Source organism: Peromyscus maniculatus, chromosome 15 (genome assembly GCF_049852395.1).
Source record: "Peromyscus maniculatus bairdii isolate BWxNUB_F1_BW_parent chromosome 15, HU_Pman_BW_mat_3.1, whole genome shotgun sequence".
Lineage (NCBI taxonomy): Eukaryota > Metazoa > Chordata > Mammalia > Rodentia > Cricetidae > Peromyscus > Peromyscus maniculatus.
In genome coordinates this window covers 51,303,795-51,322,139 of record NC_134866.1, presented here as the reverse complement: position 1 = coordinate 51,322,139, position 18,345 = coordinate 51,303,795, and the positions used below count along the sequence as shown (strand labels likewise).

Here is an 18,345-nt window from a genome sequence, read left to right as displayed (position 1 = left end):
TTTATTGAAAATGTTTGTTGTTGAATGTGTATATAAGCTATGTGAACAAGAAGATAGAGGGAATTGGAACTAAAGATTTAGAACTGGAGAATAAGAGATGGAAATAAAAGAGCATGACCCTCAGATCGTGCATGTGAGTCTTTTCCCCTCAGATAGATAGAAACTTATTCCCAATGACCCTCAGACAAAAAAGGTTCTTAAATCCCTGCTGCTCTGAAGGCATTCTTTTATGCAACCCTGGTTGCAGCCTTGAGAACTGGTCTCTCAGGCTGCAGTAGTGATACAAGCCTGTTAGCCCAGCACAACACTGAGAAAGGGGAAGACAGTCAGTCATATATTTGATGCTAATGTGACCTGTATATTGTGTTCCAGGTTAGCCTGGAATACACAGTAATCCTGTCTCCAAAAATGGAAACAAAACCAAGACCAGCCCTACACTGTGGGCTGGGACTACTGCCCAGTGGAGGGTACTTGCTTAGCATACAGAAGACCTTGGGCTCGTTCCTACAACCACAATTTGTCAATTTTGCAGTGTAACTTGTAACCAAGAGAAAGGTACTTCGTATATTTCTATAGCAGCCATTACAATAATTATGTTCCTGGGTTGGGAGAGCAGGGAATTGGGTGAAGACCGAGGCTCCAGAGATTAACGTGAAAGGTGGAAGATGGGAAGCCCTTCCCTGCCTGGGCTTCACTCAACCAAGGGAGTGTGCTCAAGAGAGCTAGCATTGTAGGAACATCGTGGGCGGCAGGTGCTGTGCAAATATCATGGGAAATGTCAAGCAGAGCCCTTTCCTTTCGCTTGGAGCCAGATCATTGACATAGATATGATAGGATGAAAGGGTAGATTAATGAACCTCTTTTAAAGAGCAACAACTTGTTTAAAATGTTTTACATTGCCATGGATTTTAGTTTATTGATACAAGTTTAAACTTAATTTTGTTATACTGTGTATATATTTCTACTCTTGTTTAAGGTATTCTGTTCATACAACTAATTTGAATTGCAATGGAACAATTAGTCTTCTATGGTACTCAAACTTATAGTCATGTTAACTTTTCTAGGTATACATAGATATATTTCAGATAGACAGGTAATCTTCAAACACTTCAAAGACCTACAGAATATGGCATTTAAAATGTTTTTAAAAATTTAGACTTTCTGGACAATGAGACATGTCTGCTCCTGGCAGCACCAATTTACTTCAGAGAGGAGGATGGGCATCAAAGACACTCTATTTGGAGTTTATCTTCACCTTGGCAAAAATAGCCATTTGGGAAAGAAACTGTTCTTGCCTGGACTGCTTGATCAACTGGACATACAGGACCCATAGAAAGGTGACCACTGAACTTTGCTTGGCAAAATGGTCCTTCAGGTTCCTGCTTCGCAGAGGAAACTGCCAAACATTCTACAGAACACAGAGAAAAATGACTAAGAAACTCCAGGCCTGTAGGCTGAAGACAAATACCCCAACTTTACAAAGGAACATCAGGTGACTGTCCAGGCTGTCAGCTGTCTCTGTCTACCTTGCAAGACTCCTGAAAGTTGCTTGCATCCTTCTCCCATTTCTCAGGTAATATTATATCCTTCTGAGGTCATTGATGTAGTTGAAGCTAGATAGTTATAATTTTCCTTAGTTATGATAAAAGATAAATTAGATATGAAACCTTAGACTCACAAATATAGGTTAGATAGGATATCTTCTTTAATTTTGCCAATTACAAATAGACTAGATATTATAAATAGACTAGACAGTGTAACTATAATTCTTGCTTGATAATTGTTTTGTTATCTGGAATTTTACTAGGTGAAAGTTAAAACCTTCCTTTCTGAAAAAAAGAAAAGGGGAAGTGCTGTGGGATGTTCTGTATGTTAAATGTGTTGCTCTGATTGGTTAATAAATAAAACACTGATTGGCCAGTAGCCAGGCAGGCAGTATAGGTGGGACAAGGAGAGAGGAGAATTCTGGGAACAAGAAGGCTGAGTCAAGAGAGATGCTGCCAGCCACCACCATGAGAAGATGTAAAAGTGCTGGTAAGCCACAAGCCATGTGGCAACTTATAGATGAATAGAAATGGGTTAATTTAAGATATAAGAACAGTTAGCAAGAAGCCTGCCCTGGCCATACAGTTTGTAAGCAATATAAGTCTCTGTATGTTTGCTTGGTTGGGTCTGAGCGGCTGTGGGACTGGCAGGTAAGAGACATTTGTCCTGACTGTGGGCAAGGCAGGAAAACTCTAGCTACAGACCATAGTTCAGGTCTGACACGTTTCTGAGCTCATCAGTGTCTCTCCTTTATAGGATAGCTCCACTCTGTAACTCCCCATAGGCTCTAGACAAGCCCTTGGAAAGAGGTACAAGAACCTATGAACCCTAGTGGCTGCCCTCCAGACTCAAATCCATGCTTGTAACGGGGACAGCTGGAGTTCACATGTAGAGTACAAACCCTGAAAGTGAACACAATAAAAGTAATGGTTTCAAGGGGTTGGAGAGAGGGCTTTGCAGTTGAGTGGGTACTGCCCTCACAAAGGAACCAACTTTGACTCATGACCCCCAGGCCAGGCCACTCACAACAACATGTAACTGAAGCTCCTGGGGATCCAACACCTTTTCTGGAACATACACACCCATATACATACATAAAAATAAAATCTTTAAGGATAAATATTTAACTGAATGATTGTATCCAATATTCACCATCAGGCTAAACAATTTTGTATATATTTTTCTTTTATGCACATGGTAAACATATGCCCATGTTCTACCTTGTCTCCATAATTCACACTTGGAGTTGGACATGCTGACATCTCCCTGTAAACATCCTAGCATGCTAGAGGCTGAGGTCCTGGGTTGGATCGTTCCAAGTTCTTGGCCTCCTGTACAAAGAATTGGAAATAAAGGCTCACATGGATTTGCACAAGAACAAGATGAACTAAACAGTGGTACAGACTTACCTTCAAGACTGACAGTGGACCACATGAGGGAGAGTATTCAAGGGGCCGAATTCTTATTTGGAGATTTCTTTTATGGGGCTCCGGAGAAGGAAAGGTTGATTACCAGGCAAGGGCTTGAATTATGCAAGTATGTTGACAGACAGGCTTGAATTATGCAAGTCCTTGGTCACTGTGCCTGTCACTTCCCACAATGCCTGTGATTTTCATCATATACATGCCCCAAATGGGAAATAGGGGAATCTCCTCAAACATTTACCTAATGATGCAGTTTTGCCTTCCTGTACATGCACCCAAACCCAGTTCAAGCCAGATCAGCCTTTCCAAGCATCCTATCCCAATCCATTGGGAATATTTGATGAGACAGGATGATCTAAATTTGACTGTGGCTAGGGGCAGAGAAACCTGTGGGATTGTTCAGAGATGAGGCTACATGTAGCCCAGTGCAGGCTGGGATGTGAAGGAGGTGTGTGTGAAGGGTGTACACAGGTGAAGGACTTAGGATACCAAGGACATCATTACAAAACCAAATAGGGTCCAGACAAAGTTCTCTACTGTGGTTGGCTGTTTCAACCTTAAACTCTAGGCTAGAACGGGCTACATGCAAGGTTCTATCTCAGAGAAGCAAGCAAGCAATCCAGCTAAAGGACATTTGCAAGTCTTCATGAATGGAGTCAGGTCCCTCTCTGGTTCATTGTCGGTGCTCAAGGCCTAGCCCATGGCTTGGCACTCAGGTAGGTGCTTAGCAAATATTTGTCGATTAAGGGGATGAATATTGATGTTTCATAGTTTCTCAAGCAACTTTTTCTGTCTTTCACAAGTTGCGGTCAAAGGTCAACTTACAAGAGTTGCTTGTCTCCTGCCTACCATGTAGGTCCTGGTGAATAAACTGAAGTCATCGAGATTGTGGCATGTCCCTTTACCCACCGACTTGTCTCTCTGGCCCTGAGACACAACCCTTTATAATAAAAACAATACAGACACCAATCATGTGCTTTCCTGTCTCTTATCTACCATGTGGGTCCTGGCGAACAAACTGAAGTCATTGCGTTTATGGCACATCCCTTTACCCACCGACTTGTCTCTCTGGCCCTGAGACACAACCCTTTATAACAAAAACAATACAGACACCAATCATCTGCTCTCCTGTCTCTACTAGAAAATGGCAGCCAAGGGAGAAGCCTTTGAGGAGAGGATTTCCGAATTTGATGATGAGTTGGCCTCTGAGTTCTCTGCTCTTCTCGGTGTGGATGCACTTCGGGTTTTAAAGAGACAAGACGAAGAAGACCATCAGGAAAGAATGAAAATGAAGAAAGGTTTTAACTCGCACATGCGCAGTGAGGCCAAGCGATTAAAGACTTTCGTGACCTATAACACGTTCAGATCATGGACGCCACAGGAGATGGCAGCCGCTGGGTTTTACCACACTGGGGTGAAACTTGGGGTTCAGTGCTTCTGCTGCAGCTTAATCCTCTTTTGCACCAGACTCAGGAAAACTCCCATAGAAAGCCACAGGAAATTCCGTCCAGGATGCGAGTTCCTTTTGGGCAAAGACGTCGGTAACATTGGCAAGTATGACATCAGGGTGAAGAGTCCCGAGAAGCTGAGAGGTGGCAAAGCAAGGTACCAAGAAGAGGAGGCCAGACTGGAGTCCTTTGAGAACTGGCCGTTTTATGCCCATGGGACTTCGCCCCGTGTGCTCTCAGCAGCTGGCTTTGTCTTTACAGGTAACTGGATTCCATTTTGTGAGGTGTTTCTGTAAAACATTAAGTTTAGTTTCCACTTTTTTAAAAAAATGTGTGTGTGTGTGTGTGTGTGTGTGTGTGTGTGTGTGTGTGTGTGTGTGTGTGTGTGTGTGATATTTGCCCTGTGAGTGCAGGTGTCCAGAGAGTCCAGAAAAGAACACGATAGCCTCTGGAGCACTGGTTTCACGTGGTTGTGAACTGTCTTGAGTGGGTGCTGGGAACCAACCAAACCAAACCAGTCCTTGCAAGAGAGAGCCCTCTTAGCCACTGAGCCGTCTCTCCAGCCCTCTGTTCCTCCTCCTCCTCCTCCTCTTCCTCCTTTATTTCCTCCTTTCTCTTCTTATTTTCTTCTTCCTCTTCCTTCTCTTCCTCCTCTTCTTCCTCCTTTTTGTCCTCCTCCTCTTCTTCTGCTGCCTCTGGTTAATCATTCCTTATTTGTTAACTGTGTTAGAGGAGATCTAGTTCATTGAACGTCAACTTTAATACTTTTATTTCCACTTTAATTTTTTTTTTCCGAGACAGGGTTTCTCTGTGTAGCTTTGTGCCTTTCCTGGAACTCACTTGGTAGCCCAGGCTGGCCTCGAACTCACAGAGATCCGCCTGCCTCTGCCTCCCGAGTGCTGGGATTAAAGGCGTGCTCCACCACCGCCTAGCCACTTTAATTTACTTTTAATGAAACATTATTAGCTTGACAAGTATGTAAAAAAATGAAAGGTTTTTTTTTTTCTGTAAATTTTGACCTTAGAAACTGTTAACTGGAGGTTGAGGGTATAGCTCATTACTAGAGGGTTAACTTGGCCATTGCCTTAGTTCCAGCACTGGAAAACAAAAATAAAGAGACTCTGGAAAACACTAGTTCAGTCCATAAGGTCATGAAAATGGATCAGGAGATAGCTCCATCCCACTTTCCTCTAGTTTCATGAACATCACTAATCATGTATTTCCTTGATTCGTTTAATTTCTATAGTTTTGGAAGGATTCTTTCACTTGTTTAATTCCCGTCCATGAGGCAAACTGCCTTTGAGCACACTGCACCTTGAAATGCCTTAGCCACACACAGGTGTTAGGACAGACATGAATGATAATTATAGCAGCGTCTGCAGTGTGCAGAGTACCCACTTAGGCTATGCATGGATTGAACACGAATTCTAATTCAGCCAGTTTGCCCTTCCACCACATCTCATGGTTAACTTCACTGAGTTTCAAAGAATTAGAGAAATGTGCCTCCATTTCCATAGAAAAGCATGGCAAAGCTAACTCTTAGGCCTTATACCAGCATCATTCCAGTGAGTCCTAGTATTTGCTCACTTCTCAATCACTTTGGTCTAGGAGAAGCCAAGGTGTGAGGACTGTGTATATGGAGGAAGGGATGGCTGGGGGATGGAGGTCCAGAGCTTGGAAGGGAGTCATTTAGGGCAGTGGGACTGTGGGCAGGGATTCAGCCAGAGAGGTCGTGGAAGAACAGGCATGCTGGAGTCTGTCTTGTTCTGGAACAAGATGTTCATCTCCAAGCTCTCATCTGGTGCCATTGCTGGCCAGTCAAAACATGTCACTGCATCTGTAGGTAAAAGGGACACCGTGCAGTGTTTCTCCTGTGGTGGATGCTTGGGAAACTGGGAAGAAGGAGACGATCCTTGGAAGGAGCATGCCAAGTGGTTCCCCAAGTAAGCAGACAAACCCTTTATTTTTATTTTCAGGGTTTATTGTTGGTTTTGGTTTTGTTTGTTTGTTTGTTTGTTTGTTTAGCAGGATGAAACTGGAGGCCAAAGGCCAACATTGTTGGAGTATCACATGAGTTCTGACATTTTTCTTATTGATAAACTATGGGATCATTCCAGAAATTTTCAAGCAAGGAAGATGTGGTTACATAGTGAAAACTTTGAATTACATGAACTTAAATGGTTTTTTCTCTCTTATGTCATTTTTGCTCCATTATTTTTCTTTTTTATATTTTCTGTGTAGTGTGTTGGTGCATGTAGAGTGTGTTTATGTGCATGGTGTGTTGGTGTGTAGTGTATGTATGTGTACTCATGCATTCCTGTGGAGGTCACATGTTGATATAGGTATCCATCCACCCATCATTCTCCACCTTATATTTTTGAGATAGGCCCTCTGGGATCCACCTGTCCCCATTCCTCCAGGGATAGGATTAGAGACCTGGTGGACTGGGCCCTGCACAGATTCAAATTCAGACCCTCATGGTCATGCTGAGGTATTTTACCTACTGAGGCATCTCCCCAGGTCCAACTTTTCATTTTCTTTTTTAATTGTTGGTTGGAGGAGACAGGGTATGTGTAAGTTAGTGCAGGTGCCCATGGAGGTCAGATGTGTTAGATTTTTCTTAGAGCTGCAGTTACAGCTGGCTGTCCAAAGTGAGTGCTGGGCACTGAATTCCTGTCTTCTGCAAATACATTAAGTGCCCACTCTCCAGCTCCTCACACTGTTACTAAATGATTATTTCCCCTGAGACAGGGTTTCTCTGTGTAGTCCTCACTGTCCTGGAACATCCTCTGTAGCCCAGGCTGGCCTTGAACTCTCAGAGATCTGCCTGCCCCTGCCTACCAAATGCTAGGATTAAAGGTGTGTGCCAACACTGCCCCGCTAAATGTTGTTTTGTTATCCCCAGTATTACAAAATGTCTTGTCAAGTAGCAGTTTCATGTGTAGATGTAACCAACCGTCTTATTAAATAAAAAACACAGAACCAATGCAAAGAAGAAAGCCAAGAGATCAGAGCTAAGAGCCTTACCCTGCAGCTAGCCTCCTCAGCCAAGAGACGTCTCCGAAAGAGAGCTACTTTCTGTATGTTCGTCCTTATATAGACTTTCTGTTCTGCCTTCTCATTGGTTGTAAACCCAAACACATGACTGCCTCATCACTGCCTGTATGTACAGCTCTCCAGGTCTTCTATGGTATTGAGATTAAAGGTGTGTGTCTCCAATGTTGGCTGTATCCTTGAATACACAGAGATCTACCTCGCTCTGCCTACCAAGTACTGGGATTAAAGGTGTGCACTACCACCACCACGCTCTTACTATGGCTCTAATAGCTCTGACCCCCGGGCAACTTTATTTATTAACATACAGTTAAAATCACATTTCAGTACAAATAAAATACCACCATATTCATGATTTACCATAACTAATAAATGAGTTCATCTGCACAGGCATGGGAAAGGTATATAAGTAAAAGAAGATGACTGTTTAAATATTACAGGTGGGGGTGGTGGTGGCGGGGGTGGCGGCGGCAGCAACAGCAGCAGTGGTGTGGTGGCGCACACCTTTAATCCCAGCACTCGGGAGGCAGAGGCAGGCAGATCTCTGTGAGTTTGAGGCCAGCCTGGGCTACAAAGCGAGTTCCAGGACAGGCACCAAAGCTACACAGAAAAACCCTGTCTCAAAAAACAAACAAACAAACAAAAAACAACAACAAAATATAACAGGTGGTTTCACACCCTGTGGAACCTGCACAAAATGAAGATGCTTACTGGAAGTGGTGGCACACAACTGTAATCCCAGTGTGAGGAGGGAGGAGGCAGTAGAATCAGGAGTTCAAGGCCATCTTCTGATTGAAAAAAAATGGCAAGGAGACCAGATGTCTGGGTCACCACACACCAGGACCACAGGAGGGAGAGCAAGTGGATTTTACTTCAGAGACTCAGAGTTTTTGTTATTGTGGTGGTCTTTCACCTTGCTTAGGAAAGGAATCATATTTTAATCATTTTAATAATGCATTTAGTGGTGGTTTTGTGTATCTATTGTTTTTGTTTCTGCCACATACAAATTCATTCCTTTAACTAGTTTCCAAACTTTCATTATGGAAATTTCTCAAAGTACAGAAAGTATAGTGAGCACCTGTCCATCTCTTTCCCACCACCCGCTTGGAATACTATGGATCAGGTTATGTCAAAGCAAATTCCAGCTAACACATGGTTCCATTTATAATTCTTTTAGTATATAACTTTAAATCATGATAAAAAAAAAAAAAGAAAAAAGAACCTTGGTATCATGTTTCCTAAAAAGATGAGCGTTAATGCCTAATACAATTAAATATCATTGCCAGTATTCAAGGCCCTTCTCCCTCCATCCCTTGGGATTTTTTTTTTTACATTGATTGTGTGTGTGTGTGTGTGTGTGTGTGTGTGTGTGTGTGTGTGTGTGTGTTGCACACTCTGCTTACCATGAATCTCTGTCTTTGATTCTGTTGCATATGTGTTTCAAGATAAGAACAGTAGTGTAAGCCTGTAGTCCAGGCTTCTCTTGGGGGAACTGGTTGAGGTCAAGAGTATGACATCACCAACACAACACAGGGACAGGTTGTCTTGAAATCAAAATTAAAATGACATGAAAGGTTGTCATAGTCTGCTTTCTGTTGCTGTTGCTTTTCTGTTGCACCATGACAAAAGCCACCAGAGAAGGAGAGGGTTTGTATGTCCAGATGACAGACACCACTGAGGGACATCAGGGCAGGAACATGAGCAGGAGCAGACAGACACCATGAAAGAAGGTTGCTTGCTGCCTTGCTCCCAGGCTCATGCCCAGCTACCTTTCTCATGCCTCCCAGGACCGCCTGCGGCGGGGGGGGGAGGGGGCGCGTGGCACTGCCCACAGTGGACTGGACCCTCCCACATTAATCTTTAATCAAGAAAATGCCCCACAGACTTGCCTACAGACTGATCTGGTGGAGACATTTTCTCAACTGTGGCTCCTTCTTCCCAGATGACTCCAGCTTGTGTTAAGTTGACAAAATAACTAACCAGCCCAAGGTTTGATTTTAAATAATGATATATTTTATCATTGATAAAATTTAAATTTTTCTAACAGCATGATGTTAATCCTCATGAGTAAGGTTTCAGGAAATTTTTGACTATTTTATCATATTCAACAATTTGATGGGTATTTACCAAATATTTATTATGATATAGATAATCTTTGTCACAGTATTGGGGTAAATTTTAATTATATTTTTCATTATAGGTGTGAATTCCTTCAAAGTAAGAAATCCTCAGAAGAAATTGCCCAGTATATTAAAAGCTACGAGGGATTTGTCCATGTAACGGTAATTCACAACAGCAAACTCTTGACAATAGTGTGTGTTCATCACCTAGTGGTATCTGAATCCTCAGAGTAGAGACACAACAATCTCGTGGTCTTGCTCAGCTGGACCCATGTGAGGTGGTTTTTCAGGCTGGCTTTGTGTGGCTTCCACTGCCTCCTCATCTTCCCTCTGACCGAGGCCACTGCCCTGGCTTCCTGCTGCCTCCCTCTGGATGCCTGACTCAGTCTTCTGTCCTAGTTCCTGGTGACAGCAGGGCCCTCAGAGCTGGCTCCTGCCCCTGCCTGTCTAGGCTCTAAAGCAGTAAGGACTTCCTAGTGGCAAGAGGTGGGAAACTTACCCCAAACAGAAGCCAAGGGGGGATGTCATGGCTGACTGACTCAGAAGCAGCGTCTGCAGAGAGCACAGACTGAAAGTCTGGGTGCATTTTTCTCGGAGGGAGAGTTGCTCAATCAGAAAGGTCCTTCTGAGGTGAGTTTGTTGTGCCTGTGTCTTAGAACCCCCAGAGACCACCAAGTAGCCGGTTTCCGATGCAAACACAAAGGATCTTTTTATTGCCAGATTTGAACCTGGGCCGCCAACCTAAACTCCAATGCAGCAGATAGAGGAAGATTCAGCAGTTACGGGCCCACGAGTAGGGGGTTTTTATAGGAAAAAATCACAAGCTGGGAATTGGCAACTCTGGATTGGGTAGAAGGGGTATGGGGTAAGGTGATTCTTTGAAACTGTTGGTCCAGACTTTGGGCGCGAACCCACATTTGAAATCATTGGGTTAGAGTTTTGGCCAGGGAACCACAACCTGCTGAACAGGATCATCTGGACTATTCAGTGGCATTATCTAGATATCTTCAAGGGACATAAACCACAGGCAGGATGTCTGCAGGAGTATCTTCTTTCTTGTATAAACAGCAGACAGAATGTCTGCAGGAGTATCTGAATCCTGTTAAGCTTTCCTTCCTGTATAAACAGCAGACAGGATGTCTGCAGGAGTATCTGAATCCTTTTGAGTTGTCATGGCACATTCCTGAGGTCCTTCCTGGAACTGAATACAGCAGGTGGTCTGAGAAGGTGACCCTTTCCCTAGGAGAGAGTCTGTAAAGTTAAATCTAGACCCTCATAAGCTGCCTTCCCATGGCTCAGTACCTCATGAGTCAAAGTGCATCTGTGTGACTGCATTTCTTTTGCTGAGCTGCGCGTCCCCTAAGAGTGACCCTGAGAAAGTTCCCATTTCCCAACATCAATAGGAATCAACCCAAAACTAAAGGACTCCTTTGTGAACAATTCTGCTGCTCTAAGGAAACTTGGCTTTAGTGGGAGAAGTCCTTCACTTGCAGCTCACAGATAGATGTATATTTTATAAATCAGTCAGTAACCTGAATTTCTTTCCCTCAGGGAGAACATTTTGTGAATTCCTGGGTCAGAAGAGAATTGCCTATGGTGTCAGGTAAAACCTCAGGCACATTCCAAATGCTTTGCTTCTTTCTTTCCTTTCCTGTGTTCTCCCACACCCCCATGTCTGTGTGGTGCCACATGTGTCCAGGTGCTTTTGGAAGTCAGACAGGGGTATCAGATCCCTTGGAGCTGGAGTAGCAGGCATCTGTGAAAGCCTGATGTGATTGCTGGGAATTGAACTTGGATCCTTTGGAAGAGCAGTAAGTGCTCTTAACCACGGAGCCATCTCTCCAGCCCTGATCAACTTGCTTTAAAAATTAGATTCATAAGTGATTTCCCTGTTATGGAAGGACTTTGGTTTGTTTTTGTTTTTCTTTATGGGTGGGAGAGATGGCTCAGAGCTCAAGCTCACTTACTGCTTTGCAAAGGACAGGGGTTAGGTTCCCAGCACACGTATGGCAGCTCACAACTCTGCAAGTCCAATTGCAGAGCATCCAGTGCCCTCCTCTGACCTCCAGGGGCACTGCACCCATGTGGTGCAGTCAAACATGCAGAAAACATACCTACATGAAAAATAAAAATAAATAAATCTTTAAAAGTAAACTTTTCAAAATTTACACTCATTTTTTTACTTATATTGTATGTGGGTATGCATGGGTCCCATGTGTGAAGGTGCAAAAGTCAGAGGACAACTTAGAGGAGTCGGTTCTCTCCTTCTACCATGAGAGTTCCAGGAATTAGTTAAAAGCTTGTTAGGGTTCGCGGCAAACATCTAAACCACAGAGTCTGCGAAGTGGTTTAGTTCTGAGTGTAGGTGAGCACAGCTAACCACAGTACAGGCGGAGCCATAGCTGACGTTTCCCTGAAAACCACTAAAACCTTGGATAAAATGTTTTGGAAGCTCTTTCAGGGTCCTTCCTATCCCAGGCTGGCCTCAAACTCAAATGAACCTTGAACTTTTGGCCCTCCTGCTGAGTGCTGAGACAGAGCTTCTCAGGTGCTGGGGATGGAACCAACCTAGGACTTCCTGAATGCCAAGAGAGCGCTCTCCAAAGTGAGCTATATCCCCAGTCCCCCAAAGTGTTTGTAAATGGCACAGTGCACTGTGAAGAAACTAAGAAATATTCACACTACAGTGAGGGGACTTCATGCTTTTCTAGCCACCCTCAATTATTTTGACGCAAGCACAGTACACCAGATCATTCCACCTGCACACACAGCTGACTTGAACTTTGCGATCACAGCCTGCTGCTCTCACCTACATCTGTTTTTCAAGCTTACTGCAATGACAGCATCTTCGCTAATGAAGAACTAAGGCTGGACACCTTTAAGGACTGGCCCCATGACTCCCCTGGGGCTGTTGAAGCTCTGGTCAGAGCAGGCCTTTTCTACACAGGTGAGTCAGCTTTGTATTTTCTTTATTTTATGTTTGTGTGTATGAGTGTTTGCCTGCATGTGTGCCTGCCACAAGCCTGTGTGGCGCCCTCAGAGGCCAGACAGGGTGTTGGGTCCTCTGGAACTGGGGTTATAAATGACTGAGCCATCATGTGGCTGCTGGAACCCAACCCGACTCCTTTGCAGAGCCACAAGTGACCTTACGGCTCAGCCTCTCTCTGGTACCTCGTCAGTATCTTGTGCCCAGCACACACTCTAATCCTGCTCCTGCCTTTCTCTTCACACTCCACCATTTGTCATGGATCTCCTTGGGGACCCCCCAAGACCTTCAAATTCCATAGCTCAGCCTCTGAACATGTGGATTCTGCAGTCACTCCACCAACAGACATCTTCCACTGGCACAAATGATCTCACCACACGGCCTGGACCCTTTGTGTCCTCCTGGCTGCCTTCCTCAAGTCTCAAGATGACATGTCCTATTTCTAATGAAACACAGCTGGCAATAATGTGAGAAGAGACAAGGGATTCTTCATAATCTAGCTAGCATAGAGATGCCTAAATGTGTTCTTCCATCTCACCCCCCAACAAGTATATTCTTTCTGATTTATTCTTTAAGCAAATGCTTACTGATTGTGTCTGTGAAAGTCACTGGTGTCCAAATCAGACAAAAATCTCTGCTCTCACTGATCTTCTGTTCCAGATTCTGATGGCAAATCTTCCAGGATGAGTTTGCGAGAGGGTGTTCATCAGAGCACACGGTGCACATTCAGTGACTATTGCTTAACACCCCATTGAAGGACCAAGAGTCCTGTGTGAACTAGTGCCCCCTAGTGACTCATGTGTGACTTTGCCACACGATCCAATTGGAGCTGCAAATAGGATTTCACTGCTTGTGAGTTGACAGGTGTATGTGCTGTTGAACTGACCATATTCCCTCATTCTAGGCAAAAACGACATTGTCCGGTGCTTTTCCTGTGGAGGATGTATGTCGAAATGGGAGGAAGGTGACGACCCATTAGAAGATCACACCAAGTTTTTTCCCAAGTGAGCATGGTGAATTCTCTTGACTTGGAATGTACGGTTATCCCTCTCTGTCCATGTTTTCCCTGTGGATAGGATCTGCCCTCTCCTCTGGTTCCTGTTGTGAAGGATGCATCCTTATAGTTTCATCTCTTTCCTCCCAAGACACACCCTGTCTAGCTTTTTTCTCATCAGTTAGATCTTGGTTCTGGTTGTGTGCATATACACACTTAAAGACAGGGTCTCTCTATGAGCCCAGACTATCTTAGAAATGCTATCCAGCACAGTAGGATTTGAACCCATGATCTTCCCTCCTGCCTCAGTCTCCCAATTGCTGCCTTTCTGATTCTTTTGATTGCAACCTAGTTTTCTGTCCTCCTCTTTCTAGAATTTAGGATTTTCTATTGCTATTGTCTAAGATGTTCCAAGTGGTTTTCTTTTTCCAGTGCTGGGGATGGAACCAATGGTTTGGGCACGCTAGGCAAGGCCTTTACTCTTAAGATACTCTGACCCCTTTTCAGTCAATCTTCAAGTTAATTTTTATCTCTTTTTTACACATAAAAAACTGTATAAAAAACTCTATTGCAAAATGAAATTTGTTGTTTTCACTCAGAAATTAAAATTTTCAGAGAATAATTTATGCAGATTGAAAAGTGAGTACTTCTTTGTTTTATACTAAATGCTTTAATATGAATTATCTGAAATCTACTCTACTTTAAAAATCCAGCACTTGTAATTGAGAAATAAATGTCTTTTGCTATGGTATCCCTTTGAAGGCATGAAAATCAGCAACTGTGTTGGTGTCTCTGTAGTCTCTGTTCAGTTCCACAGTTGTGTCCTGTGTGCACGCAATGCATGCCTAAAATTGCACTAAATCGTTTTGGCCTTAGAAAAATTTAAGTTTAATTAACTTTTAAATGTTTTTTTTTTTGCTTTTTTCTATTTGTTTTGTTTTTGTATGTGTGGGTTTTTTGTTTGTTTGTTTTGTTTTGTTTTTGACACAGGGTTTCTCTGTGTAGGCCTAGCTGTCCTAGAACTCATTCTGTAGACCAGGTTGGCCTTGAACTCACAGAGATCCACCTGTCTCTGCCTCCCAAGTGCTGGGATTGAACACATGTGCCAGTACCCACCCACCTTAATTGTAAAGTTTTAGATAATTATTTGCTCTTGAGATAGAATAGTAATAGTATCCCAAGTCCTTAATAATATTTTAAATGTTTTATTAACATTCATTAATTATGTGTAATGATGACACTTTCATATATCTACATTATGACCTTTTCATATAGAGAGAGACAGTGTATCCGATCATGATCACCATCCCTCCTCATCACCCTCTCTTATCTCCCTCTACCTCCCCCTTAGTTCTCTTCCTTCTAAAATCACATGTTTGGGACCAGCCCAGGGCTATGTAGCAAGACTTATCCTCAACTGAAATAAAGAAATAAATAGATTATTTCCATCTAATTTTAAAGTTAGAAGATACTTGACTGCAATGGCCACTTTTTTTCCCTTTACTTATTTTTTTTAAAATATTTGATTTTATGTGCATGGGTGTTTTGCCTGCAATTATATCTGTGCACTACGCGTATGCCTGGTGCTCACAGAGCTCAGAAGAGGGTATTGGATTCCCTGGAACTAGAGTTACAGGAGGTTGTGAACTATCTGATATGGGTTTTGTCATTTGTTGTCCTTTCTATGAATCTAGAGTTTTCTCATTATTTACTCTTTAAAATTTTTATTTATTTTTACTTTGTTTATTCTGTAAATGTGTGTTTATGAGTATATTTGAGTATATACATTGTATGTACTATGTACAGGCCAAAGGGAGACGTGGAACAACCCAGCCACCCCCCCTTTTTTTTTTCCAAGATAGGATTCTCTGTGTAGTCCTGGCTGTCCTGGAACACAACCAGGCTGGCCTTGAACTCAGAGATCTATTTGTCTCTTCCTCCAAAGTACTGGGATTAGAGGTGTGTGCCACCACTTGGAAGCATCCTCTTCATGTCCCCATCTTGTTCCCAGGAGACAGGGTCTCTCACTGAACCTGAGCTAAGCTGGCATCCAGCAAGCCTCAGTGATCCTCTCGCCTCCACTCCCACAGTGCTGGGAAACTGTTTTATCCTTTAAGCTCCTTGTAGCTGTTTCATGGACAGACACTAACTATTCGCTCATTCCAGCACATTCCCCGGATGTCCTTACCATTACTTTACAACCACTTTCCTGGTGTTGTTGAAAGCCACAGTCTGTGTGTCATATATGATACAACCCTACAGAATCCCTGAAACTGTCAGCTTTCCACTTCAGTCTCGGCCCCAGATCTTCATGTTTAATAAAAACCCAACACAAGCACTTAATGACATGCAACTATTTTGTGACTTTTATCTCCTCTGTCTAGCTGTGTATTTCTTCAAAACCTGAAGTCCTCTGCAGAAGAGATTCCTGCCTTTCAGAGTCACTACACACTTCCAGAGGTCACGGTAATGGACACCACCCTTTCTCTGACTCGGCAGCACATGGGCCTGTGGGTGAACACTGTTCTGAACAGCAATGCCAATTGTCAGTGCATCATAATTAAATCCATTCCATAGTTATCCAATAAGCACTATCAAGTGAGAAGTATAAACAGGAACTTCACAGTGGACAAGGGAGACACACTAGCTGGCTTCATGAAATGCAGAGTCAACTTCTCCTATGAGAAGTCTGGTGTTGAAATTCTTTTAGATTTATTAAACGTTCAGACTAACTGGACCCCATCTGTGACCTTTGGAGGGTAGTAGGCTTGTCTTCTTACTTCTTTTGGGATGTGCAAGGCAAGTTTGAATTTGTTTGGGACAAGTTCTCACTGTGTAGCCCAGGCTGACTTTGAACTTGCTATGTTCAAGTCCAAGACTGGCTGGGAATTTGTGATCCTCCTGCCTCAACCTTCCAAATGCTGGAATTACAAGTGTGTGCCACATTCCTATTTGATTTTTGTTCTATACTTCTATACTGCAATTCAGGAGATCAAACCCAAGGTCTTGTGTAAGCTAGGCAAGGAATCTATGACTGAGCTGTACCCCTGGCCTACAGGCGTGTTTCTCTAACAAAGCAAGTGCCCAGCCAAATCATGCAGTCGGATGATGCTCTGACCCCTCCATGTTTCTCTGACACAGTCTAACCATCACTTCATTGCTGACACAAAGCACCTCACACTGTGGTGATGGACATGCTGCTTCTCATGCCACAGAACAGAGAACAAAGCTGGGCATGTGGCTCATGTCAGGACAACAGCACTCTGGAAGCTGAGGCAGAAGAATTATCAGTAGTCAACCTCAGCCTGGACAATAGTATAAGATACCACCTCATAAAACAGAAACAAAAACAAAACAAACACCAACAAAATAATGGAAGAAAGGCAAAGGAAAACAAAACAACAGAGCGATTTTGGGTTCACTTGATAAAGCTCTTTATTTGGATTTTTTTTTTCCAAGAAAAGATTTCTCTGTGTAGTTTCCTGGAACTCACAGAGATCTGCCTGGCTCTGCCTCCTGAGCGCTGGGATTAAAGGTGTGTGCCACTACCGCCTGACATATTTGGAAATTTAAAAATGATATTACAGGAGCAAGGGATGTAGCTCAGTGGCTAGATGTTCCCATAATAGACACACGCACACACACACACACACTTCAACACTGAATAAAACTGGGTGTGGTGAGGCATGTTTGGAGTCCCAGAAAAGAAAAAAAGACAATGAAGCCTGGAGTGTGTGGGGAGGCACATGCCTATAAAACCAGATTTGGAAATTGAGGAAGGAGAATGAGGAGTTCAGTGCTATCCTTGGCTACATAGGAAATTCCAGACCAGACCAGCCTACACACTACATGAGACTCTCTAAAAATAAAACTTCACAAAAGTGTGTGTGTAATAACCATTCTGCACCCTGGTGTATGATATGAAACACATAGTTACTAATGACCAAGGATGGAGGCAATGCTTAATGCTTTCTGCAGGACCATTCTTGTTCTAGACACTACAATTTTGATCACCCACATAGCACTCACCCATAGAGAGGATGTATATCCCATGCATGTACTGTCTAGGAACACACTCTTGCAGATGTGTGAGATTTATTCTTTCCTATCTAGAGCACTCCTTCCTTCAATCAGCACTGAGTGTAGACTGTGTTTAGAGGATGTTGGGCTTTGATTAACGGTATTATTAATTTGACTGATAATATTATTGATTATATTGTCAATTATATATCGTACCCAATCTTGATTTAAGAGCAGTTTTGATTTAATAAAGGATTTCTCTTTCAAGGACACCACAGGTGAAAGCAATCATGAGGATCCAGTGGCCGTTCACTCAATGGTGGCCGGTAAGAACTTGAAAGCAACATGGGATTATGTGTATTTATACGCAGGGATTTGAAAGGAAAGTGCATGTATAATTGTCCAAGGAGCTCCTAGAGAGGAGGGCACTGACATGGAGGGCACTGTGGGTGAGAGAGTGTCAGCATTCCTGCGACATCTTGAGAGTGAATGCAGAACTAGTGACAGCGGTCCTTGTGTGGATCCAAACCAGCCCGTCTTAAAGGCATCCTGCAGCAAGCCGGATTCCTGAGATCTTAAATGGGAGATTAGGATGCCAGAGTATCCTTAATAAGCACACATTATGTCTAAGTCCCCATGTCAAACAGGGCCTTGGACACATGATCCCACGTTCTGATGCTGTGAATAGTCTGATAGGATCCCAAAGGGCAGCTCATAGATAGTCCATCCATAGCAGACAGGCAGAGTCAAAGAG

General features: G+C 43.3%; 1 protein-coding gene across 5 annotated transcripts in view; it reads left to right on the top strand.

Annotated features, from left to right (window-relative positions):
* The window catches only part of LOC102926929 (baculoviral IAP repeat-containing protein 1b-like), an 80,006-nt gene that overhangs the window by 40,209 nt on the left and 21,452 nt on the right, over positions 1–18,345 (top strand). For 2 of the 5 annotated variants that reach the window (XM_076551961.1, XM_076551959.1), the window contains exons 2-9: positions 3,826–4,678; positions 6,261–6,360; positions 9,672–9,753; positions 11,143–11,194; positions 12,419–12,538; positions 13,482–13,581; positions 15,956–16,037; positions 17,860–17,917. In XM_076551961.1, coding sequence (XP_076408076.1) covers positions 4,114–4,678; positions 6,261–6,360; positions 9,672–9,753; positions 11,143–11,194; positions 12,419–12,538; positions 13,482–13,581; positions 15,956–16,037; positions 17,860–17,917 — 1,159 coding nt within the window. In that variant the 5' untranslated portion in view covers positions 3,826–4,113. Of the gene's footprint in view, positions 1–9; positions 1,574–3,825; positions 4,679–6,260; positions 6,361–9,671; positions 9,754–11,142; positions 11,195–12,418; positions 12,539–13,481; positions 13,582–15,955; positions 16,038–17,859; positions 17,918–18,345 lie in introns of those variants that run through there. The other 3 variants (XM_076551963.1, XM_076551960.1, XM_076551962.1) reach the window with 3 other exon arrangements.